Source organism: Armigeres subalbatus, chromosome 2 (assembly GCF_024139115.2).
Source record: "Armigeres subalbatus isolate Guangzhou_Male chromosome 2, GZ_Asu_2, whole genome shotgun sequence".
Lineage (NCBI taxonomy): Eukaryota > Metazoa > Arthropoda > Insecta > Diptera > Culicidae > Armigeres > Armigeres subalbatus.
In genome coordinates this window covers 303,192,473-303,217,681 of record NC_085140.1, presented here as the reverse complement: position 1 = coordinate 303,217,681, position 25,209 = coordinate 303,192,473, and the positions used below count along the sequence as shown (strand labels likewise).

Below are 25,209 nucleotides of genomic sequence, written 5' to 3'. Positions count from 1 at the left end.
GATCTGATAAGTTCTGAATTCATTCGCTTGGCGACGCTAATTCAAATGGGTTATACATAGTGGATACTTTATCTTGGAAATTGAAACACTTGGGAAATAGCTATTTTCTACAGACTTTTATATCGCCAACCACGCAGTCCACGGAGGGTCCGCAAGTCATCTTCCACCTGATCGATCCACCTTGCCCGCTGCGCACCTCGCCTTCTTGTGCCCGCTGGATCGTTGTCGAGAACCATTTTAACCGGGTTACTGTCCGACATTCTGGCTACGTGCCCGGACCACCGCAATCGTCCGATTTTCGCGGTATGAACGATGGATGGTTCTTTCAACAGCTCATGCAACTCGTGGTTTATTCGCTTCCTCCACGTACTGTCCGCCATCTGCACCCCACCATAGATGGTATGCAGCATTTTCCTTTCTAAAACTCCAAGTGCGCGTTGGTCCTCCACGAGCATCGTCCAGGTCTCGTGTCTGTAGAGGACTACCGGTCTAATGAGCCTTTTGTTGATTGTCAGTTTGGTACGGCGGTGAACTCTATTCGATCGGAGCATCTTGCGGAGTCCAAAGTACGTATGATTTCCAGCCATTATGCGTCTCCGAATTTCTCTGCTGGTATCATTTTCGACGTTCACCAGTGAGCCCAAGTACACAAATTCTTCTACCACCTCGAATTCGTCACCACCGATGCAAACTCGTGGTGGGTGGCTCACATTGTCTTCTCTTGAACCTCTTCCTATCATCTTTCGTCTTCGACGTGTTGATGACTAATCCGATCCGCTTGGCTTCCCTCTTCAGCCTGATGTAGGCTTCCTCCATCTTCTCAAAGTTACAAACCATAATATCTATGTCGTCGGCGAAGCCAAAATTGTACCACTCGTGTTAATCCATGCTGTTCGTATTACCCCTTCCAAAGCGATGTTGAATAGCAGACAAGAAAGACCATCATCTTGCCGTAACCCTCTGCGCGTTTCGAAGGGTCTCGAGAATGCCCCTCAAACTTGAATTACGCACATCACCCGATCCATCGTCGCTTTGATTAACCGTGTCAGTTCATCCGGAAATCCGTGTTCTTGCATTAGCTTCCACAGCTGGTCCCGATCGAATCGATGAATAGATGATGTATGGGCACGTTTAATTCGCGGAATTTCTGCAGTACTTGGCGAATGGCGAACACCTGGTTCGTTGTATGTCGGTCGTATGTCTGCTTCAGCTGTGCGTAGAACGCTTCTTTCTCGTCGTCGGGTGTCCCTTCGTGTGGGCAGTTCACGTTGATGATGCTATAGTTGAAGAGACTGCCTCTTATCTTCAGCTTGCATATCCTTGCGTCGATTGGCTGCCATCCAATCACACGTTGGCGCATCTTACCTAGCACTATGAAGCCGGTTCCCAGCTTGTTGGTGGTGCCACAGCTTTGGTAGAAGGTAGCCACACGATGCCCTCTTTTCCACACTTTCTGTCCTGTCCAGCAAATCTCGTGCAGCGCCACGACGTCGAGGTTACGGGGATGTAATTAATCGTAAATCATCCTGTCCCAACCTGCGAAGCCTAGTGACTTGTAGTTCCATGTTCCAAGCTTCCAATCGTAATCCTTTATTCGTTGTCTAGGTCTTTGCCGATTATATCGAGTCGTGCTATATCTTATATTGCTCGTAATTATTGGCTTTCCAGGCAGCTTATTGACACACACAATATGTGTATTGCTTTTGCTTGAATAAATGGATTGAACATGTGATATTCTCACATTTGGAACAAACGTTAAGGTCTGCTTCAGAAGAGCATGTTGAACATTTTCATTTACTACCATTTTCGTTTTTCAATTTCTCAACCTTCACGAGGAAATTCAGCATATCATTTTTGAGACTTGTGTGTATACCAACGCGCACTGGGAGTTTTCGAAAGGAAAGTGCTGCGTACCATCTATGGTGGGGTGCAGATGGCGGACGGTACGTGGAGGAGGCGAATGAACCACGAGTTGCATCAGCTGTTGGGAGAACCATCCATCGTTCACACCGCGAAAATCGGAAGACTGCGGTGGGCCGGGCACGTAGCCAGAATGTCGGACAGTAATCCGGTGAAAATGGTTCTCGACAACGATCCGACGGGAACAAGAAGGCGAGGTGCACAGCGGGCAAGGTGGATCGATCAGGTGGAGGACGACTTGCGGACCCTCCGCAGACTGCGTGGTTGGCGAAATGCAGCCATGAACCAAGCTGAATGGAGAAGTCTTTTATGTGCAGCACAGGCCACTCCGGCCTTAGTCTGATGATAAATAAATAAAATAGTGTATACTTCCGCTTTGAAATTGCTTCAGTCTTTGTCGCACATGATTTTCAGCCAGATGAAACGCCAGGTCTTTAAAAAATAACTCCTGGCGACGCATATTTCTCTTTTCCCAGGCTGGAAATTTCGTTGTAAACAATACGAACGAGTTTTGTAGCATCATTTCGAGATCTCCGTAAAAAACCACCATCTTTTCGTTGGCTTCGATAGCGAGAACTCTTTTGTTATCTCACGCCGGAGGATCTTTTAGAGGAATTTCTGGATGAACTTCTGGGAAAATTCTTAGAGGAACTTCTGAAGCAATTCCTGGGCGATCTTTATGAAGAATTCCTGGTGGAACTGACTAGAAAAAATTCTGGGGGAACTTGCGGAGGAATGCCAGTAGAAACATCCCAAGGAATCCTGTAGGGACACGAAGAATTCTTGGAGGAAGTTCCAGAGGAATTTGCGGAAGAGCTTTCGGCAGAAATCCTGGTGGAACTTTCACGGGAACTCCTAAAGAAACTTTCGAAGAAATTCCTTGAGGATCTATCGAAGGAATTCCTGAAGGCACTTCCGGAGGAATTCCTGGAAGAACTTCCGGACGAATTCCTGAAGAAACTTTCAAAGAAATTCCTGAAGAAACTTCCAAAGGAATTTCTGAAGGAACTTCTAGAGGTATCCCTGGAGGAACTCTCTGAGGATTTCCTGAAGGCACCTCCGGAGGAATTCCTGAAGGAACTTCCATAGGAATTCCTGAAGGAACTTCCAAAGGAATTCCTAGAGGAACTTCCAAAGGAATTCCTGAAGGAACTTCCAAAGGAATTCCTGAAGGAACTTCCGAAGGAATTCCTGGAGGAACTTCCGGAGGAATTTCTGGAGGCACTCCCGGAGGAATTCCTAGAGGAACTCCAGGAGGAATTCCTGGAGGAACTCTCGGAGGAATTCCTAGAAGATCTTCCGGAGGAATTCCTGGAGGAACTTCCGGAGGAATTCCTGGAGGAACTTCCGGAGGAATTCCTGGAGGAACTTCCGGAGGAATTCCTGGAGGAACTTCCGGAGGAATTCCTGGAGGAACTTCCGGAGGAATTCCTGGAGGAACTTCCGGAGGAATTCCTGGAGGAACTTCCGGAGGAATTCCTGGAGGAACTTCCGGAGGAATTCCTGGAGGAACTTCCGGAGGAATTCCTGGAGGAACTTCCGAAGGAATTCCTGGAGGAACTTCGGGAGGAATTCCTGGAGGACCTTCCGGAGGAATTCCTGGAGGAACTTCCGGAGGAATTCCTGGAGGAACTTCCGGAGGAATTCCTGGAGGAACTTACGGAGGAATTCCTGGAGGAACTTCCGGAGGAATTCCTGGAGGAACTTCCGGAGGAATTCCTGAAGGAACTTCCGGAGGAATTCCTGAAGGAACTTCCGGAGGAATTCCTGAAGGAACTTCCGGAGGAATTCCTGAAGGAACTTCCGGAGGAATTCCTGGAGGAACTTCCGGAGGAATTCCTGAAGGAACTTCCGGAGGAATTCCTGGAGGAACTTCCGGAGAAATTCCTGGAGGAACTTCCGGAGGAATTCCTGAAGGAACTTCCGGAGGAATTCCTGAAGGAACTTCCGGAGGAATTCCTGAAGGAACTTCCGGAGGAATTCCTGAAGGAACTTCCGGAGGAATTCCTGGAGGAACTTCCGGAGGAATTCTTGGAGGAACTTCCGGAGGAATTCCTGGAGGAAATTCCGGAGGAATTCCTGGAGGAATTCCTGGAGGAACTTCCGGAGGAATTCCTGGAGGAACTTCCGGAGGAATTCCTGGAGGAACTTCCGGAGGAATTCCTGGAGGAACTTCCGGAGGAATTCCTAGAGGAACTTCCTGAGGAATTCCTAGAGGAACTTCCTGAGGAATTCCTAGAGGAACTTCCTGAGGAATTCCTAGAGGAACTTCCAGAGGAATTCCTAGAGAAACTTCCGGAGAAATTCCTAGAGGAACTTCCGGAGGAATTTCTGAAGAAACTTTCGGAGGAATTTCTGGAGGAACTTCCGGAGGATTTTCTGGAGGAACTTCCGTAGGAATTCCTGGAGGAACTTCTGGAGGAATTCCTGGAGGAACTTCCGGAGGATTTTCTGGAGGAACTTCCGTAGGAATTCCTGGAGGAATTTCTGGAGGAATTCCTGGAGGAACTTCCGGGGGAATTCCTGGAGGAACTTAAGGGGGAGTTCGTAGAAGAACTTCCGGAGGTATTCCTGAAGGATTATCCGGAGGAATTCCTGAAGGAACTTCCGGAGAAATTCTTGAAGGAACTTCAGGAGGAATTCCTGAAGGAACTTCAGGAGGAATTCCTGGTGGAACTTTCGGAGGAGTTGTTTTTGGCGTCCTAAACAAAATTGTAGAACTCGGGTTCCGAAATATTTGACCCAACTAGTTTTCTTATATACACTAGCGCCGCCAAGCGGACGAGTTCCAAAATAATATGATCTGCGACAGTATGGTTTTGGCCTCCTGAACAAAATTGTAGAAGACGGCAACTTCCTAAATTTTTCGGATTCCGAAATATTTGACCCAACGAGCTTTCTCAAATACACTAGTGCCGCCAAGTGGACGGTTTTGGTCTACTGAAAAAAAAACTGTAGATGACGGCAGCTTTCTAAATCTTTCGGATTCCGAAATATTTGACTTAACCAGTATTCCCATATACACTAGCGCCGCCAAGCGGACGAGTTCCAAAATAAAATGATCTGCGACAGTATGGTTTGGGCCTCCTGAACAAAATTGTAGAAGACGGCTGCTTTCTAAATCTTTCGGATTCAGAAATATTTGACCCAACGAGTATTCCCATATACACTAGTGCCGCAGAGCGGACGAGTTCCAAAATAAAATGATCTGCGACAGTATAGTTTTGGCCTCCTGAACAAAATTGTAGAAGACGGCAGCTTTCTAAATCTTTCGGATTCCAAAAATATTTGACCAAACGAGTATTCCCATATACACTAGCGCTGCCAAGCGGACGAGTTCCAAAATAATATGATCCGCGACAGTATGGTTTTGGCCTCCTGAACAAAATTGTAGAAGACGGCAGCTTTCTAAATCTTTCGGATTCCGAAATATTTGACCCAACGAGTATTCCCATATACACTAGCGCCGCCAAGCGGACGAGTTCCAAAATAAAATGATCTGCGACAGTATGGTTTTGGCCTTCTGAACAAAATTGTAGAAGACGGCAGCTTTCTAAATCTTTCGGATTCCGAAATATTTGACCCAACGAGTATTATACACTAGCGCCGCCAAGCGGACGAGTTCCAAAATAGAATGATCTGCGACAGTATGGTTTTGGCCTCCTGAACAAAATTGTAGAAGACGGCAGCTTTCTAAATCTTTCGGATTCCGAAATATTTGACCCAACGAGTATTCCCATATACACTAGCGCCGCCAAGCGGACGAGTTCCAAAATAAAATGATCTGCGACAGTATGGTTTTGGCCTCCTGAACAAAATTGTAGAAGACGGCAGCTTTCTAAATCTTTCGGATTCCGAAATATTTGACCCAACGAGTATTCCCATATACACTAGCGCCGCCAAGCGGACGAGTTCCAAAATAAAATGATCTGCGACAGTATGGTTTTGGCCTCCTGAACAAAATTGTAGAAGACGGCAGCTTTCTAAATCTTTCGGATTCCGAAATATTTGACCCAACGAGTATTCCCATATACACTAGCGCCGTCAAGCGGACGAGTTTCGAAATAATATGAGCAGCGACAATATGGTTTGGCCTCCTGAACAAAATTGTAGAAGACGGCAGCTTTCTAAATATTACGGATTCCGAAATATTCGACCCAACGAGTATTCCCATATACACTAGCGCCGCCAAACGGACGAGTTAAAATATAATATGATCTGTGACAATATGGTTTTGGAATCCTAAACAAAATTGTAGAAGACGGCAGCTTTCTAAATCTTATGGATTCCGAAATATTTGACTCAAACGAGTATTCCTATATACACTAGCGCCGCCAAGCGGACGAGTTCCAAAATAAAATGATCTGCGACAGTATGGTTTTGGCCTCCTGAACAAAATTGTAGAAGACGGCAGCTTTCTAAATCTTTCGGATTCCGAAATATTTGACCCAACGAGTATTCCCATATACACTAGCGCCGCCAAGCGGACGAGTTCCAAAATAAAATGATCTGCGACAGTATGGTTTTGGCCTCCTGAACAAAATTGTAGAAGACGGCAGCTTTCTAAATCTTTCGGATTCCGAAATATTTGACCCAACGAGTATTCCCATATACACTAGCGCCGCCAAGCGGACGAGTTCCAAAATAAAATGATCTGCGACAGTATGGTTTTGGCCTCCTGAACAAAATTGTAGAAGACGGCAGCTTTCTAAATCTTTCGGATTCCGAAATATTTGACCCAACGAGTATTCCCATATACACTAGCGCCGCCAAGCGGACGAGTTCCAAAATAAAATGATCTGCGACAGTATGGTTTTGGCCTCCTGAACAAAATTGTAGAAGACGGCAGCTTTCTAAATCTTTCGGATTCCGAAATATTTGACCCAACGAGTATTCCCATATACACTAGCGCCGCCAAGCGGACGAGTTCCAAAATAAAATGATCTGCGACAGTATGGTTTTGGCCTCCTGAACAAAATTGTAGAAGACGGCAGCTTTCTAAATCTTTCGGATTCCGAAATATTTGACCCAACGAGTATTCCCATATACACTAGCGCCGCCAAGCGGACGAGTTCCAAAATAATATGATCTGCGACAGTATGATTTTGCCCTCCTGAACAAAATTGTAAAAGATGGCAGTTTTCTAAATCTGTCAGATTCCAGAATATTTGACCCAACGAGTTTTCCCATATACACTAGCGCCGCCAAGCGAACGAGTTCCGAAATAACATGATCTGCGACAGTATGGTTTTGGCCTCCTGAACAAAATTGTAGAAGACGGCAGCTTTCTAAATCTTTCGGATTCCGAAATATTTGACCCAACGAGTATTCCCATATACACTAGCGCCGCCAAGCGGACGAGTTCCAAAATAAAATGATCCGCGACAGTATGGTTTTCGCCTCCTGAACAAAATTGTAGAAGACGGCAGCTTTCTAAATCTTTCGGATTCCGAAATATTTGACCCAACGAGTATTCCCATATACACTAGCGCCGCCAAGCGGACGAGTTCCAAAATAAAATGATCTGCGACAGTATGGTTTTGGTCTCCTGAACAATATTGGAGAAGACGGCAACTTTCTAAATCTCACGGATTTCGATGTATCTTACTAATATTAGCATGAACATCAAGCTGGTGAGCACCAACCACGAAATTTGTATGAAAATCACGACTTGCTCCGACGTTTGGAGGTCTACAGAGGTCATTTTTGGTCCGATCGGAGGTCTCAACATCTCAGACAAATCTTGATGGACGGGAAAATTTGTGAGTCCCAAAATTGTTCAAATCGGTTCGCTAACGGCTGAGATATAGCGATTTGAAAATAGTGTCTTTCGAGGCATGGTCGTTCGTGTAAGTAAAACCTATCACGGTCGGAGGAGTGTTAAGTAACAAGAAATTTTTGAATAAATTCCTGCAGAAATTTCACAATGAATTCTCGAAGGAATTTCCCGAGGAAAGCCTAAAAGATTTTCGGATAGATTTGGCAAAGGAATTTTTACAGGAATTTACGACGGATCCGGAAATATTCCGATTGGATTTGGCAAAGAAATTCCTAGAATTTCTTCTAAAATTCTTTCGAAAATAACTTCAAGAATTCGTTCGGAAGTTTCTACATGATTAATCAAAATTCTAAGAAAATCAGTTAATTTTCTCAGGACAACTTTGAAGCATATCTTCTTCTGGGACAGAGCCGCCTCGCAGCTTAGTGTTCATTAAGCACTTCCACAGTTGTTAACTGCGAGGTTTCTAAGCCAGGTTACCATTTTGCATTCGTATATCATGAGGCTAGCACAATGTTACTTTTATGCCCAGGGAAGTCGAGACAATTTCCAATCCGAAAATTGCCTAGACCGGCACCGGGAATCGAACCCAGCCACCCTCAGCATGGTCTTGCTTTGTAGCCGCGCGTCTTACCGCACGGCTAAGGAGGGCCTGAGGAGGAAGCATATAAATAATTTTAAGAAAAATATTCAATTTACTGGGTTAAGTGCCCCAGCTTAACTCCACCAGTGGCATGCACATTTAGTAATTGACTATTTTGTTTCGTTTGAACGGAATAAGGAATAATTATAATTAACGATAATGAGGGCACTTAACAGTATTTATATTCTATCAGATACACAATAATGAGGTCCGCATATCAAAAACTAGCCTTTTACTTTGTGCTTTCAGACTTGTGATAAGAAGTTTATTATCAAAAATGGTGTTTCGGAAGGAATCCAGAAAAAAAGTACTAAAACCTTTCATAATTTATTCATGTACATGTTGCATAAGCCAACTAATAAAATGACTCACATTGGTATACACTCCCGGTTCACTTTCCTTTCCGCAGGATCGAATTCCAAACGCGACAATTCCCTGCTGGATAAACCGGGACGTGTCATTAGAAATGTAATGCAGTGGACCACCGGAATCACCCGCACAGTTGTCCACCTGATCGACCCCACCGGCACAAAGATGGCTCTGGTCCAACTTCATGGTGGAGTGCAGCTTACGAACTCTAACAGAGCATGCCTCTAGCGTCATCGCCGGAACTTGAGCATATCGTAGCACGTTTGAAAATGTACCATTCTCAGTCATTCCCCAGCCCGACACGATGTATGTCCAAGGCGCCAGCTTTCGTTGGGCTGGAGACCCATCTGGGAGGCAAATCGTCCTTACACCTGACATTGCAAAATTTATTATTATTCTGGTTTGACTGATGATAGAAATACAGTCGTGCTTACTATAACCGAACACTGGTGGCGTCGACAATCGTAGAAGAGCGATATCATTCTTTTTATACCTGTCACTATGGTCAGAGTGACGAATCGTTCCGTGGATGTCCACAGGGATGTCCTGTGGAGGAGGGGCGCACTCTATTTCCCCATCTAATGTTATGCAGTCTTCTGTTTGGTTGATGTCATTTTCTCCCAGTCGAACCGATGTTCTGTGTAATTGATAACGACAAAAGTGTGACTCACAATTTCAACGAATGAAAAACAAAAACATACATCACTCCCTGCTTGACACAATGTGCTGCCGTGAGGACGTATCTGCTGCTGATGAGCGTTCCCCCGCACACAAATTTGCCACTCCTATCCTGCAGCAACGCCATCCAGGGATATTCGAACGGCTTTGCCACTTCCCCCTTGGAAATACGATCGTCCCCCTGAATACCGCAGTTGGGATTGTTCATTACCGACGGACAGCAAACACTCAGCACCATCTGATCCCCAACTAGTTCGGTGTTGCAAAGCTTGGCCTTTGCCGCCGTTCGCAAACTTACCGGCCAGTTATGGAATCTTTCGTTAGCATAGTGCCTGTAGGTTGGACACTGTTTGATATCAATGCAGAACTCGTTATATGAGCACGAGTTGATACCGGCTGCAAATGAATACAAGTTTCTCGTTATTACAGGTTTGAATTATCCAAACATTTTTGAACTCGCCTGCTAAAGCCAACTGTATGAAAACAAGTAGCAACATTGTAAGGTTTATTTCGATCCACGATTCTTCTTCCGACGTAGTCCAGTCCAGGAACGCGCGCACTCTGATCGTCGTGAGTGGATTTGATATTGCAGGGAGAGATGTGAACAAGCACCGCACGCTCCGTCAGAAGATGAGTATTATTCGATTGTGTTGTTCTTCGGGTTTTTTTTTCTCAGAAAGTTAGGGAAGATTGGGGAGACTTGATCCCCTTTTCTCATTTCCGATGAATCACACTCAAAAATAGGTTTTCACACAGACTCTCTAAAAATATATATTTTTTAGTCAAAAATACAGTTTCGAGTCAAAAATCGAGTTTCAAAATATTCGTGGAGAATTGATTCCTCTCCAATAACTTGCTTTGATTGGCATTGAATTCCCACACTGGGACAGAGCCATGCCTCGCTGCTTAGCACTTCCACAGTTATTAACTGCGAGGTTTCTAAGCCAGGTTACCATTTTTGCATTTGTATATCATGAGGCGTAACACGATGATATTTTTATGTCCAGAGAAGCCGAGACAATTTCCAATCCGAAAATTGCCTAGACCGGCACTGGGAATCGAACCCAGCCACCCTCAGCATGGTCTTGCTTTGTAGCTAAGGAGGGCCCCTTGTACCGCTCATACTACCATACTACTACATACTACTTTTTTTTCTGGTAGTTCTCATACTACCAGGAAAAAGCTACTTTGATATTTTTGAAAAATTCAGCCGCCACGTGGAGGATTGTGGCGATGAATGCTTTGATAACACGTGCTATTTGTACTGCGGATAAATTTTTCACATCTATGAGAGTCTTGAAAAATGATCAAGAAAGTTGTCATTTTGTTGCAAGGCACTATATTTTTCCTGCAAACTACGCAGATTTTCGACTTGCTGTGTGTATTCATGAAAGATTGTTTTTATAACATTCGACAATCCAAGCAAAAGTAGAATTCGAGGAGACTTGATTCCCTTTCTATGATATCGGCGCAATGAATATTTTTTTCTAGCGAATACTTCACCAAAACTGTCAAATCCACAAACAATTAGGGTATAATGTCCAATGGTGGACCCCTGTCCAATAATGTACCCTTTAGCCATATTTGCATTATTACAGCATAATATACATTATAGGAATGTCCATTATATAAATATGGGGGGAGGGTCCATAATAGGGAGAAGAACATCCCGGAACGGAGCAGGAAAATCAAATGAAGTGTCGACTATAGGAAAGCAATCTCCTATTATGAACCCCCAGGGGATCTACTATAGGGAAAATTCAGCCAAATATTGAAATGTTAATTTCAACGAATGAAGTTAAATCGAGTGTTTTATGTATGTAACTTGGAAGAGAGATGCAGAACTTGATATTAGATATCACGAGAATTTAACAAAATGTGATAAAATAAAAGCATTCGGTGATTATTAGGAGAAGTTGTTTAAATTTTTCGTGAGGAATAAAAAAAATCTTTTATAGTGGAAAAACCGCCCTGCAAAATAAAAACGGTGTTTATTCAAAAACCCACGGGCAGCAGGGACTATGTCCAAGGGCTCGACGATCCCTCCCCAGGCCATCTGCGAGTTGTGGGGCTTGCCTAGGATGTGGTGGGGTTTGACAGTGGGCCCTGTTAAACCTCTATAAAAAGCTGCATGTATCCGCAAGTAGGCCCCACCAAAGCGACCGTGTGCCGCTCAAAGCGCACAAGCCCAAGTCCTGGTGTTAGGTGGGACGCTAAACAGCCCTGACACGACGGCGACGAGACAGGAGGTTTGCGCAGGCCCAATAAGCCGCCTAGAAAACCAATCATTACGAACAATATAAGAGATAATGCGACTCGATATAATCGGCAAAGACCTAGGCGACGAATACAGGATCACGATTGGAAGCTTGGAACATAGAATTGCAAGTCGCTAGGTTTCGCAGGTTGCGACAGGATGATCTACGATGAATTACATCCCCGCAACTTCGACGTCGTGGCGCTGCAGGAGATTTGCTGGACAGGACAGAAAGTGTGGAAAAGCGGGCATCGAGCGGCTACCTTCTACCAAAGCTGTGGCACCACCAACGAGCTGGGAACCGGCTTCATAGTGCTGGGTAAGATGCGCCAACGCGTGATTGGGTGGCAGCCAATCAACGCAAGGATGTGCAAGCTGAGGATTAAAGGCGGTTTCTTCAATTATAGCATCATCAACGTGCACTGCCCACACGAAGGGAGACCCGACGACGAGAAAGAAGCGTTCTACGCACAGCTGGAGCAGACATACGATGGATGCCCACTGCGGGACGTTAAAATCGTCATCGGTGACATGAACGCACAGGTAGGAAGGGAGGAAATGTATAGACCGGTTTTCGGACCGGATAGTCTGCACACCGTATCGAATGACAACGGCCAACGATGCATAAACTTCGCAGCCTCCCGCGGAATGGTAGTCCGAAGCACCTTCTTTCCCCGCAAAAATATCCACAAGGCCACATGGAGATCACCTAACCAAGAAACGGAAAACCAAATCGACCACGTTCTAATCGACGGTAAATTCTTCTCCGACATCACGAACGTCCGCACTTACCGCAGTGCGAATATTGAATCCGACCACTACCTCGTTGCAGTATGCCTGCGCTCAAAACTCTCGACGGTGTACAACACGCGTCGAAGTCGGACGCCGCGGCTTAACATTGGGCGGCTACAAGACGGTAGACTAGCCCAAGAATACGCGCAGCAGCTGGAAGTGGCACTTCCAACGGAAGAGCAGCTAGGCGCAGCGTCTCTTGAAGATGGCTGGAGAGATATTCGATCCGCCATTGGTAGCACCGCAACCGCTGCACTTGGCACGGTGCCCTCGGATCAGAGAAACGACTGGTATGACGGCGAATGTGAGCAGTTAGTGGAAGAGAAGAATGCAGCATGGGCGAGATTGCTGCAACACCGCACGAGGGCGAACGAAGCACGATATAAACAGGCGCGGAACAGACAAAACTCGATTTTCCGGAGGAAAAAGCGCCAGCAGGAAGATCGAGACCGTAAAGAAACGGAGCAACTGTACCGCGCTAATAACACACGAAAGTTCTATGAGAAGTTAAACCGTTCACGTAAGGGCCACGTGCCACAGCCTGATATGTGTAAGGACATAAACGGGAACCTTCTTACGAACGAGCGTGAGGTGATCCAAAGGTGGCGGCAGCACTCCGAAGAACACCTGAATGGCGATGTGGCAGACGAAGATGGCGGTATGGTGATGGACCTGGGAGAACGCGCGCAGGACAGAATTCTACCGGCTCCGGATCTCCAGGAAATCCAGGAGGAGATTGGCCGGCTAAAAACAACAAAGGAGTTGACCAACTACCAGGAGAGCTATTTAAACACGGTGGTGAGGCACTGGCTAGAGCGCTGCACTGGGTCATTACCAAGATTTGGGAGGAGGAAGTTTTGCCGCAGGAGTGGATGGAAGGTGTCCCATCTACAAAAAGGGCGATAAGCTGGATTGTAGCAACTACCGCGCAATCACATTGCTGAACGCCGCCTACAAGGTACTCTCCCAAATTTTATGCCGTCGACTAGCACCAACTGCAAGGGAGTTCGTGGGGCAGTACCAGGCGGGTTTTATGGGCGAACGCTCCACCACGGACCAGGTGTTCGCCATTCGCCAAGTACTGCAGAAATGCCGCGAATACAACGTGCCCACACATCATCTATTCATCGACTTCAAAGCCGCATATGATACAATCGATCGGGACCAGCTATGGCAGCTAATGCACGAACACGGTTTTCCGGATAAACTGACACGGTTGATCAAAGCGACGATGGATCGAGTGATGTGCGTAGTTCGAGTTTCAGGGGCATTCTCGAGTCCCTTCGAAACCCGCAGAGGGTTACGGCAAGGTGATGGTCTTTCGTGTTTGCTATTCAACATCGCTTTGGAAGGGGTAATACGAAGAGCAGGGATTAACACGAGTGGTACAATTTTCAATAAGTCCGTCCAGCTATTTGGTTTCGCCGACGACATAGATATTATGGCACGTAACTTTGAGAAGATGGAGGAAGCCTACATCAGACTGAAGAGGGAAGCTAAGCGGATCGGACTAGTCATCAACACGTCGAAGACGAAGTACATGATAGGAAGAGGTTCAAGAGAAGACAATGTGCGCCACCCACCGCGAGTTTGCATCGGTGGTGATGAAATCGAGGTGGTAGAAGAATTTGTGTACTTGGGCTCACTGGTGATTGCCGAAAATGACACCAGCAGAGAAATTCGGAGACGCATAGTGGCTGGAAATCGTACGTACTTTGGACTCCGCAAGACGCTCCGATCGAATAGAGTTCGCCGCCGTACCAAACTGACAATCTACAAAACGCTAATTAGACCGGTAGTCCTCTACGGACACGAGACCTGGACGATGCTCGTGGAGGACCAACGCGCACTTGGAGTTTTCGAAAGGAAAGTGCTGCGTACCATCTATGGTGGGGTGCAGATGGCGGACGGTACGTGGAGGAGGCGAATGAACCACGAATTGCATCAGCTGTTGGGAGAACCATCCATCGTTCACACCGCGAAAATCGGACGACTGCGATGGGCCGGGCACGTAGCCAGAATGTCGGACAGTAACCCGGTGAAAATGGTTCTCGACAACGATCCGACGGGCACAAGAAGGCGAGGTGCGCAGCGGGCAAGGTGGATCGATCAGGTGGAAGATGACTTGCGGACCCTCCGTAGACTGCGTGGTTGGCGACGTGTAGCCATGGACCGAGCCGAATGGAGAAGACTCTTATATACCGCACAGGCCACTTCGGCCTTAGTCTGAATAAATAATTATTCAAAAACCCTAGCGGTGATGGTGTCTTTCTCGTGCATTACGAAATATTTTAGCCAGATTAATTTATTTGAGGAGGGTTCCCGGAGTTGACGGAAAAATAATAAAGATGTTGAGCCTTCATTTTGAAAATTCTTTAAGAAGTTTTTTTATTTCATCAATTTCTTATTTCCTTCTCTCTTCAGTATCCAAAGACCAATAGGACAAAAGAAGGGTGTGGAAAGTGAAGAACTGAACTCATTTTTCTATCATGACATGACACAGACATGAAAAAGGAATTAATATTTGTTCCGGCTTTAGTCACAGTTGGATGTAGTCATTGCAAAAGTTATCGCTACTTGTTCCGTGCAAATCGTATGAGTATAAGTGCCAAAATGGAAATTTTTCTTCTTCTTGTTTGAAAAGCAGTATTTTGGCAATAATTCACAATAAAAAACAGGATCTTTTTTTCGCTCTCTTCAACAATTTTCAATGTACTCATAGATTTTTTTACGCTGAGTTCAGATACGTATTCAGAGTTTCTGTAACAGTTTTTGAGATAAACGCATTTTAATTCACAAAAGTACGTATTTTCATAAGAATTTGGTTTCTCTGCTCTGCAATGCTGAATTTTGGCTCCTCACTTTTAGAATTAAGTTTGAATTTTTGTAGAAAGGGGCCTTGCAGAATGCATGTGGGTTGTTGGATTTCATTTGGCACGTTCATTTGTTGTGAAAAACGGAATGTAATTCACAAAAGTATGTATTTTCATAGAAATTTGGTCTCCTTCCTCTGCAAAGCTGAATTTCAGCTCCTCACTTTTAGAATTAAGTTTGAATTTTTGTAAAAGGTGTTACTAGCTCATGCATCATATAGAAGCTATATTAAAGCAACAAACGCTTAATAAGTCATAAGTTATATAAAAATAGCTGAAAAATGTTCTAACATCTAATTAGAAGCTCTTATACAAAAAGATATTTTTGTTACTAGATAAAGATTGTCGCTTCGGTTCCCTTTGTTCTGGTGTCCGGAACATGTTGGGTACCAAGCTGTCAAATCGTATGGATTTTCCTTCTTTGACATTCAGCTCCCCTATCCTCGCCAGCAAAAGATGTTCCGGACAGCGACGACAGCGACAATCTTTATCTGGTAACTAAAATATCTTTTCTTATACAGCATCGTTCATTAATTGAATAAAAAAGCGCGAAACCTGTTTGCAGCTGTTTTTGAAACTATTATTAGGTTATAACGCTAAGCTATTTTCCAAATCGTTTCAACGTTGTGTAAACTTGCTTTAGAGCAACAAAGAGCAACTAATATTAACGTGAGCTGTGTAAAAACAACATAAACACCTGGGTGGTGCGGATAGAATCGATTTGGTTGTCAAACTGAAGCCAAAATTTTCTATTGTGCCGGAGCCAAACATTGAAGATTGTGGTTATGTTCGTTTCTGATTTAATATTGAGAAGTATTGTTATTATTTGGGGAAAAAAAAAACTTTTTTCGAGTTTTGTATTCTTTGTAACTAATATTCTCACATTATATTTCGAGTGGAAAATTAGTAGGAATGCAACTAAAAAGCACTCGTTACGAAATTTCACGAGATTCAGCAGCTGATTGGAGCATGAATGTATGTAAACAATCGTAAAGTCATGTAGAGTCTATCGCATATGTGCGCCCTCGTGCAGCGTGGTAAGAGAAAATCGAAGAGCGGGAAATGTTTGACAGCCAAGTAACTGCAAAATAATTTTGTTTATGGGAGTAATTTCAAAATTTCCCTCTACTCGCTTGAGCGCAGAAAAGCGGCTCTATCCGCAGCACCCAGATAAACACTTTTTTTACATACACACAGCTTTTTAGACACACGTTAAATGAAGTTGAATAACCATCATCAAGGTTGAAATGCACAGCTTCGTCAAAACCTATCACGCAATCTGTCAATATAGTGTTTTGAATTTATTTTGTTAATCGGAGTATAGTTTCGATCGAAGATGTTTAACAACGAACTTAAAAAGTAAAAAAAAAAGTGAAAGTTTTTGGCGAAGAATGAAGAAAAATAAAAAAATATATGAAACGTATTTACGGATCCTGTATTCCGATTCTGACCGTGATTTTAATCAAGCAGACAATTGCACACAACTTCTCTAGCAGAGCTTTAAAACCACTGATAATGCTAAACACATTCACTGCCCCAGCTCATATTCAACGCCAGAAACAGGTGACTTTGAAAACTGCACCATAATTAAGGAATACAGCCGGAACAGTTCTAACGTAGTCTTGCAACAATGGGCAATTAAGTACAACGTGAAGGAACAAAACAACAGCGGTTGTTAATATTCCAGGTGGGCAGTATTGGCATCAAGGGCTGGAAACTTGCCTACGCAACGCTTTCAAGGATTTGGACCAAAGCTAGGAGTTTTCATTCCCTTACAACATACGCTGAGACAATAAAGTGAGAACAAATTATATTGTTAACTGAATTATCAGAAATCAATAAAACAATAAACCCCTGGCACTTTGTCTTGCCGAAGCAGTAAAAATACGCAAACTACATTGGGCTGGTCTAATGTTTGGTTGATTTTTTTAAATAATTAATTTTAAATCTATACACATTTTTGAAACTTATTTTTACTGATTATTCGAAAAAAATAACGTGCCAAAATGTTTAGATTATTTTTGATCATTTTATTATCATACTCTCCATCAAGTACATAAAAAACAAATTATTATACATTGAAGCGAATGTTCAATATCAGACTGTAACAAAATCCTGTGCAACAATAGTTATTTCGATTAAAGTCTAGCATTTCAACTAAAACAAAGAGTAATTTTAGTTCATTATTAATGTTGTCATCCTTTCGATGTGATTAGTGACAATTTATAAAAGTAATTGGAAAATTAAAAAAAAACATTCTGCATGAAAACTCCTGCGTTTATTCACTGTCTGAACTTTCATCTGCCTCTGGAGCAGATCCAGATACATTACCATCCGTCGTGAGTTTCACTTTATGCATCATGCGTAAATTGGATTCGTCAATAAAATAAATGTTTAATTAGTTAAATTTATGGTCCCTAAATTTACAATGCAAGTGTTTTTTTTTGCAGTGCAAAGAACATTACTTTCCGACGTTCTGGCTACGTGCTCGGTCTACCGCAGTCGTCCGATTTTCGTGGTGTGAACGATGGATGGTTCTTCCAGCAGCTCATGCAACTCGTGGTTCATTCGCCTCCTCCACGTACCGTCCGCCATCTGCACCCCACCATAGATGGTATGCAGCACTTTCCTTTCGAAAACTCCAAGTACGCGTAGGTCCTCCACGAGCATCGTCCAGGTCTCGTGTCCATAGAGGACTACCGGTCTAATGAGCGTTTTGTAGATTGTCAGTTTGGTACGGCGGCGAACTCTATTCGATCGGAGCGTCTTGCGGAGTCCAAAGTACGTACGTTTTCCAGCCACTATGCGTCTCCGAATTTCTCTGCTGGTATCATTTTTGGCAGTCGCCAGTGAGCCCAAGTACACAAATTCTTCAACCACCTCGATTTCGTCACCACCACATTGTCTTCTCTTGAACCTCTTCCTATTATGTACTTTGTCTTCGACGTGTTGATGACTACCCGAGCAGAAAAAAATAACTTATGAATAACTTGACGAGGTATTAATTTTAAATACCACAATACCCCGATAAGTTATTCATAAGGTTGGAATAAGAGTTAAAATAACAAAAAATAATAACTAAAATTTATATGAATAACACCTGAGCAATAACAACTGGTATTATTTTGATAATGAATGAATAACTCAAAGTATAAAATTGTACAGAGGACTGAGTTAGTTATTGAAATGGTATTCAAGAACAAACAAATAACACCACATGATATTGGAATTCAATAGAAAAGGATAACTGAGCTTGTTATTAAATTGTTATTGAATAACAAGTTAATACTAAGATTTGTTCTTCTTGTAAATTTTATTATTTCTATTATATTAATTACACTTAAGCTGGAATTACAATTTCAAAATACGACACTATGAATGCTTCAAAAACCTACTGCATCATTCTTTGATTTTTTAAAACAGTTGATTATTGAGATTAAATTAAAATTAAATTAAAATTAAATTAAAATTAAATTAAAATTAAATTAAAATTAAATTAAAATTAAATTAAAATTAAATTAAAATTAAATTAAAATTAAATTAAAATTAAATTAAAATTAAATTAAAATTAAATTAAAATTAAATTAAAATTAAATTAAAATTAAATTAAAATTAAATTAAAATTAAATTAAAATTAAATTAAAATTAAATTAAAATTAAATTAAAATTAAATTAAAATTAAATTAAAATTAAATTAAAATTAAATTAAAATTAAATTAAAATTAATTTAAAATTAAATTAAAATTAAATTAAAATTAAAATTAAATTAAAATTAAATTAAAATTAAATTAAAATTAAATTAAAATTAAATTAAAATTAAATTAAAATTAAATTAAAATTAAATTAAAATTAAATTAAAATTAAATTAAAATTAAATTAAAATTAAATTAAAATTAAATTAAAATTAAATTAAAATTAAAATTAAATTAAAATTAAATTAAAATTAAATTAAAATTAAATTAAAATTAAATTAAAATTAAATTAAAATTAAATTAAAATTAAATTAAAATTTTATTAAAATTAAATTAAAATTAAATTAAAATTAAATTAAAATTAAATTAAAATTAAATTAAAATTAAATTAAAATTAAATTAAAATTAAATTAAAATTAAATTAAAATTAAATTAAAATTAAATTAAAATTAAATTAAAATTAAATTAAAATTAAATTAAAATTAAATTAAAATTAAATTAAAATTAAATTAAAATTAAATTAAAATTAAATTAAAATTAAATTAAAATTAAATTAAAATTAAATTAAAATTAAATTAAAATTAAATTAAAATTAAATTAAAATTAAATTAAAATTAAATTAAAATTAAATTAAAATTAAATTAAAATTAAATTAAAATTAAATTAAAATTAAATTAAAATTAAATTAAAATTAAATTAAAATTAAATTAAAATTAAATTAAAATTAAATTAAAATTAAATTAAAATTAAATTAAAATTAAATTAAAATTAAATTAAAATTAAATTAAAATTAAATTAAAATTAAATTAAAATTAAATTAAAATTAAATTAAAATTAAATTAAAATTAAATTAAAATTAAATTAAAATTAAATTAAAATTAAATTAAAATTAAATTAAAATTAAATTAAAATTAAATTAAAATTAAATTAAAATTAAATTAAAATTAAATTAAAATTAAATTAAAATTAAATTAAAATTAAATTAAAATTAAATTAAAATTAAATTAAAATTAAATTAAAATTAAATTAAAATTAAATTAAAATTAAATTAAAATTAAATTAAAATTAAATTAAAATTAAATTAAAATTAAATTAAAATTAAATTAAAATTAAATTAAAATTAAATTAAAATTAAATTAAAATTAAATTAAAATTAAATTAAAATTAAATTAAAATCAAATTAAAATCAAATTAAAATTAAATTAAAATTAAATTAAAATTAAATTTTGTTTGATGGGTGGGTCGACACTGTAGTCTTGTAAATCAGGATTCCGATTTTAAAATTTATTTTAGGTGGGTTTCTACGATGGTCATTCAATGTGCGGAGTGTTGTTTTCTGAAAATAATAAACATAATAAATCATAATAGAATTAAACTTTATTTCCACAACAGTAATACATACCTTATGCAAGACCTTCCCGGCATGATGTATGTAATCGAAATGGTTAGATTGTCCATCGGTTACCCTAGGGTTGATGAATTATGAGCTCCCGTGTGTGGTTTAGTTCACTAAAAAAATATAATAGAAATGTAGTGAATCTAATTAATTGGAGTATTCGACCATTTTGGCAGTACCCCTATTCCCATCCGCAACGTTTATTACTCGGGCGCATTTGAACCGAATTACTCGATACACGGTTAGCATCTGTAGATTCCTATGATATACAAAAAGTTTGAAACGCAGACGAGTTATCGAGTTGCGGACGGTAATAGGAGGTGCTACCCAAGTGGTCTTTTTCACAATAGCTACGTAAACTAATTTTGGATAATTATATGAATTCATACGAGATCATCGTGCCAGAATGTAAATGCAAAATGAATTATTGGCAGTGCCTGATTTCCTACCCGCCGCTTCCACATCTAGGCGCTATTGTAAATGCGCAAATAGCCAGCATGAGTTAACCGCCAGAAACTTGTATGGCGAAAGACATCTAACGCGGGTTTTCTCAAAATTAGGAACTTTTCATAAAAAACTATTTGGTACCGGTTATGACGGATGGTGTCCGCTACTACGCCTACCAAATATTTTTTCGATTAGGTTGCTTAATTTTGAGAAATCGAACCTTAGATGTCTATCGCCATACAGATTTCAGAAAGTTAACTCCCAGTGTGCCGCTGTAAGCACGCTCAAAGCAGGCGATTCATTGATAAAAATGATTCGAAAAATTAGCAAGAACCTACAAACCCGGGGGCCTTAAACCTATCGGTGGAAAACTGGGTTTGTAGACATAAATCCTTTAAAATGTGCTGGGTCAAACCAACAAAAGGAAATCGTAAATCTTACCAACAAGCAGGAGCATACTATTTATGAGTTTAGATTGAACGGAGGGAAACCTGGCAACGTTGTAGGCCGGGGTTCCCACTCCTGAAAATCAAATGGAAAATCAAAATGGATCACAAAATCACAGGATCTAGCTGATTTCATTCTGTCAAGGAACAAGTCAACCTTAAAAGGAACCTTAAAATCAAAATAACCAACCGGAAACGGAAATTTTGGAAATTAAACTAAGCTACCACCGAAACCTCATCATCCTCTGCCAACTTATTGTTAATGTTATTTATTAATCATACGTTAGCCTGTCAGTTATTAAAACTAATTAAAACCAATTAAAGCAAAAACTCACGTTTTACAAAAATATGACCTGGCCAAACATCCAGTCCAAGTCCAGTAGTTACCACGTTACAATTTGCTTTTGAAAGGCAGGCAAGTGGACCTAAGCTGTAGCTGAATTCACCTAAAAAGATACAAGCACTAATGGGATTAAACAATAAACCTACCTTCCGGCCCTGCCAGCTGCCAACGCCCAATGCCCAAACCGGCTTTCGCCGATGAAGGGCCCCCCAGTTGTACCGGCGTGGCTACACCCGAAGGCGACCAGCGGGATTTTCGTCGTCTGACGCCGCGCCGACCGGGGAGCTTGGGCGTTGTCGATTACCGACTAGGTCCAGCCTCTCCCTACAAGGAGTGGACAGGACCGGATCAATTGCCGCAATCAGGCTTCCAGTACACAAGCCCTCGAACCGAATTCTGCCAACACACAGGAAAAGTTCCGTCCGACACTCTCCAAATCACCCCACGCGCTGCAGACACGGACCGTGCCTCTTCGTGACGAATCTCCTGCCCCTTCTTCGGGTCCAACATCGCATCCACATTCCATCACATCACTGGTCACAACACAACATATTATCCCGGACTGTTTTCACCGAAAAACAACGAAATCTCGAGCGAAATTTGTTTTTATCGAGGTGGCACTTTGCTTCCGACTACGAATAATGTAAACAAACATGTACACGCTCGTCTGGCTTAACCCAAACATGAGTTAATAACTTCCAAATCGAAAAACTGATGGCTTAAGACAAAATTGACATTAATTCGACAGAATAGCCACTTATTCAATATTCAATCTTGTTAGAATAGTAATGGATGCAAATTTGGTTTGAAATTCAACCGCTTGGCGGCGCTAGTGTATAAGGAATCACCTGTAAAATTGTATATCTCGAAATCTGTTAGTTTTAGAAATTTACCGCCTTCTACAAAGTTGTTCGAGTGATTCAAACCATTGTGACGGAGACAAGTTTAGTTTGAAATTCGACCGCTTGGTGGCGCTAGTGTATAAGGAATCACCTGTAAAATTGTACATCTCAAAATCTGTTAGATTTAGAAAGTTATCGCCTTCTACAAAGTTGTTCGAATGATTAAGACCATTGTGACGGAGGCAAGTTAAGTTTGAAATTCAACCGCTTGGTGGCGCTAGTGTATAAGGAATCACCTGTAAAATTGTATATCTCGAAACCTGTTAGATTTACAAAGTTACCGCCTTCTACAAAGTTGTTCGAGTGATTCAAACCATTGTGACGGAGACAAGTTTAGTTTGAAATTCAACCGCTTGGTGGCGCTAGAGTACAGTGATTCACCTGTAAGATTGTATATCTCGAAATCTTCTAGATTTAGAAAGCTTGGTGGCGCTAGTGTATAAGGAATCACCTATAAAATTGCATATCTCGAAATCAGTTAGATTTAGATAGTTACCGTCTTCTACAAAGTTGTTCGGGTGGTCAAAACCATTGTGACGGAGACAAGTTTTGTTTGAAATTCAACCGCTTGGTGGCGCTTAGTGTACAGTAGCCGTTCGATAACTGCAAAATGTTTACTTTTCAGTTAACGAATGCCGTTCGATAACTGCAACGCATTCTAGACGTCAAACGTTTGTCAATCGACGTCAGATGCAATAAAAGTGCATCTAAATGTGCAGCGCAATGCAGCTGTCATTGAGTTTGACATCAGTTTGAAGTTTAGCGGTCCGATAATTGCAAAACTGTTGCAACTATCGAATTGCAGTTAAAAAGCATTGCAGTTATCGAACGTCTACTGTATAAGGAATCACCTATAAAATTGCATATCTCGAAATCAGTTAGATTTAGATAGTTACCGTCTTCTACAAAGTTGTTCGGGTGGTCAAAACCATTTTGACGGAGACAGTTTGAAAATAGAAAATAATATAAATTTTTGCTTGTCATAAGACGAGTTTGTACCTTATTTAATTCACTTGATTGTACCTTGACAGATACTTATTTCGACCTTACTGTTGAGGTCGAAATACGTATCTGCCAAGGTACAATCAAGTGGTGGAATTAAATGGAAGGTACAAACTCGTTTTATGACAAGTGAAGACATTCCACTAAAAAGCTCAAAATAATTTTCTTAATAAATTTTTGATTTGAGATTCTTGATAGCAAAAAATGAAACATCGTGGCAGTTCACAAAAATTATTAAAAACGCTATATAATTTTGAATTATATACATGGTATAGCCCTGTACGCTGCTAATACGGAAAGAGTTAACGGAAAAAAATATGAAATTACCAGAAAATTTGACAGCTGATTCAGTATGGGAGAAATGACATTTTTACCTTGCGGAATAATAGTACGGAATATTTTTCCATATTTCTCCATTTATTTACATAGCAGGGGTTATTCGCGTTATGAAATTTTCCTACTTGTCGACCTGTACTGCTCACGGAATTTTAGTGGTGGAATCATTACTTGACGATTCCTTATCCTATCTATTTGCACAGTCCGTGTCAAAAGCGTACTAGTCTTATACCGTGGAATCAAACAAGCAATTCTGGACAAGGTTTGCTACATACAATTAGTGGCTGTTAAAACAAAGAGAGAAGGCAAAAGAGTTGTTCTGAGAGCAGAGAGAGGATTTTGGGGAATGGTATGATTCACATAATGTAATGACATACTTTAACAAACACTGTGATGGCATGATTATTGGATTTTTCGTAAAAAATATTTATGAACAACAAAACAGCTATTTGTGTGGTATGCATGGTGTTAGGAAGTTTGACATTAGAATAACATCCAAAAACAATTTCTGTTATGATAACATATTTTAGTCTTCATATGTACTTGATACTTTCTTACCCAATAGCTAGACAATAACTTATAACGTTATTAGAGCAGAGTTTGTTATTGTTATGTTATTATTTTGTTCTTCGCCTCTGCTCGGGTAGTCCGATCCGCTTAGCTTCCCTCTTCAGTCTGATGTAGGCTTCCTCCATCTTTTCAAAGTTACGTGCCATAATATCTATACCGTCGGTGAAGCCAAGTAGATGGGACACACGACACCTTCCATCCACTCCTGCGGCAAAACTTCCTCCTCCCAAATCTTGACAATGATCCAGCCCGAGCAAAGGCAGATAACTGAAATGATATCAAACTGATAACAGGATTAGTTATCCTTATTATCATCTTGATATTTAGTTATCAATCGTGTGATTATCTGATAACTGAATAATAACAAAATGTATTATCAATACAAATTTGGTATTTTTTTTCTAAATTTCGCGTCGTTCAGATATCGGGCTAAGCATTCTATTCTTTCAAACATATTGTACAGCGCATAAAAAAATATACTCATTCGCTTATTTTTCGATGCAACCAAAAATAAGCGCCAGATAGTCGCCTAAGAAAAACATACCTGTAGCAAAAAAGCTACTTTGATAATTTTGAAAATTTGACCGACACGTGGTGGTTTGGAGCGATGAATGCCAGATCTGTAGAAGCCTTGAAAAAATTACTGTGATTTTCCTCGTTACTAACGATATCTACTGATTTGTTTATTTCTCTGCCAACAAAGGAATTACCACAAAAGTTGAAATGTCGGATAATCAAGAAATTTCAACGATCTGGTGTGTTGT

At 40.2% G+C, this 25,209-nt stretch overlaps 1 protein-coding gene and 1 long non-coding RNA gene across 2 annotated transcripts; both read right to left on the bottom strand.

The window, feature by feature from the left end:
• Positions 1 to 8,653: 8,653 nt before the first annotated feature.
• On the bottom strand, positions 8,654 to 10,009 carry LOC134216649 (serine protease grass-like). The gene is made up of 4 exons (XM_062695498.1): positions 9,850 to 10,009; positions 9,413 to 9,785; positions 9,146 to 9,348; positions 8,654 to 9,082 (listed from the first exon to the last, which is right to left on the bottom strand). Exons 1-4 carry the CDS (start codon positions 9,884 to 9,886, stop codon positions 8,670 to 8,672), a joined length of 1,026 nt encoding a protein of 341 aa, XP_062551482.1. The 5' UTR covers positions 9,887 to 10,009; the 3' UTR covers positions 8,654 to 8,669.
• A 10,222-nt stretch (positions 10,010 to 20,231) lies between these two features.
• Positions 20,232 to 21,871, bottom strand: LOC134216648 (uncharacterized). Its single transcript, XR_009980758.1, has 3 exons — positions 21,628 to 21,871; positions 20,406 to 20,512; positions 20,232 to 20,339 (listed from the first exon to the last, which is right to left on the bottom strand). It is a non-coding gene; the product is annotated as an uncharacterized LOC134216648 (long non-coding RNA).
• Between the last annotated feature and the right edge of the window lie 3,338 nt (positions 21,872 to 25,209).

Coding starts and splice junctions, on each gene's coding strand:
- LOC134216649 (XM_062695498.1), bottom strand. CDS start 9,886: ATGTTGCTACTTGTTTTCATACAGTTGGCTTTAGCAG. Junction 9,349..9,412: donor TGTGTCAAGCAGGGAGTGAT/GTATGTTTTTGT, acceptor TCAATTACACAG/AACATCGGTTCGACTGGGAG. Junction 9,083..9,145: donor GCCACCAGTGTTCGGTTATA/GTAAGCACGACT, acceptor TTGCAATGTCAG/GTGTAAGGACGATTTGCCTC.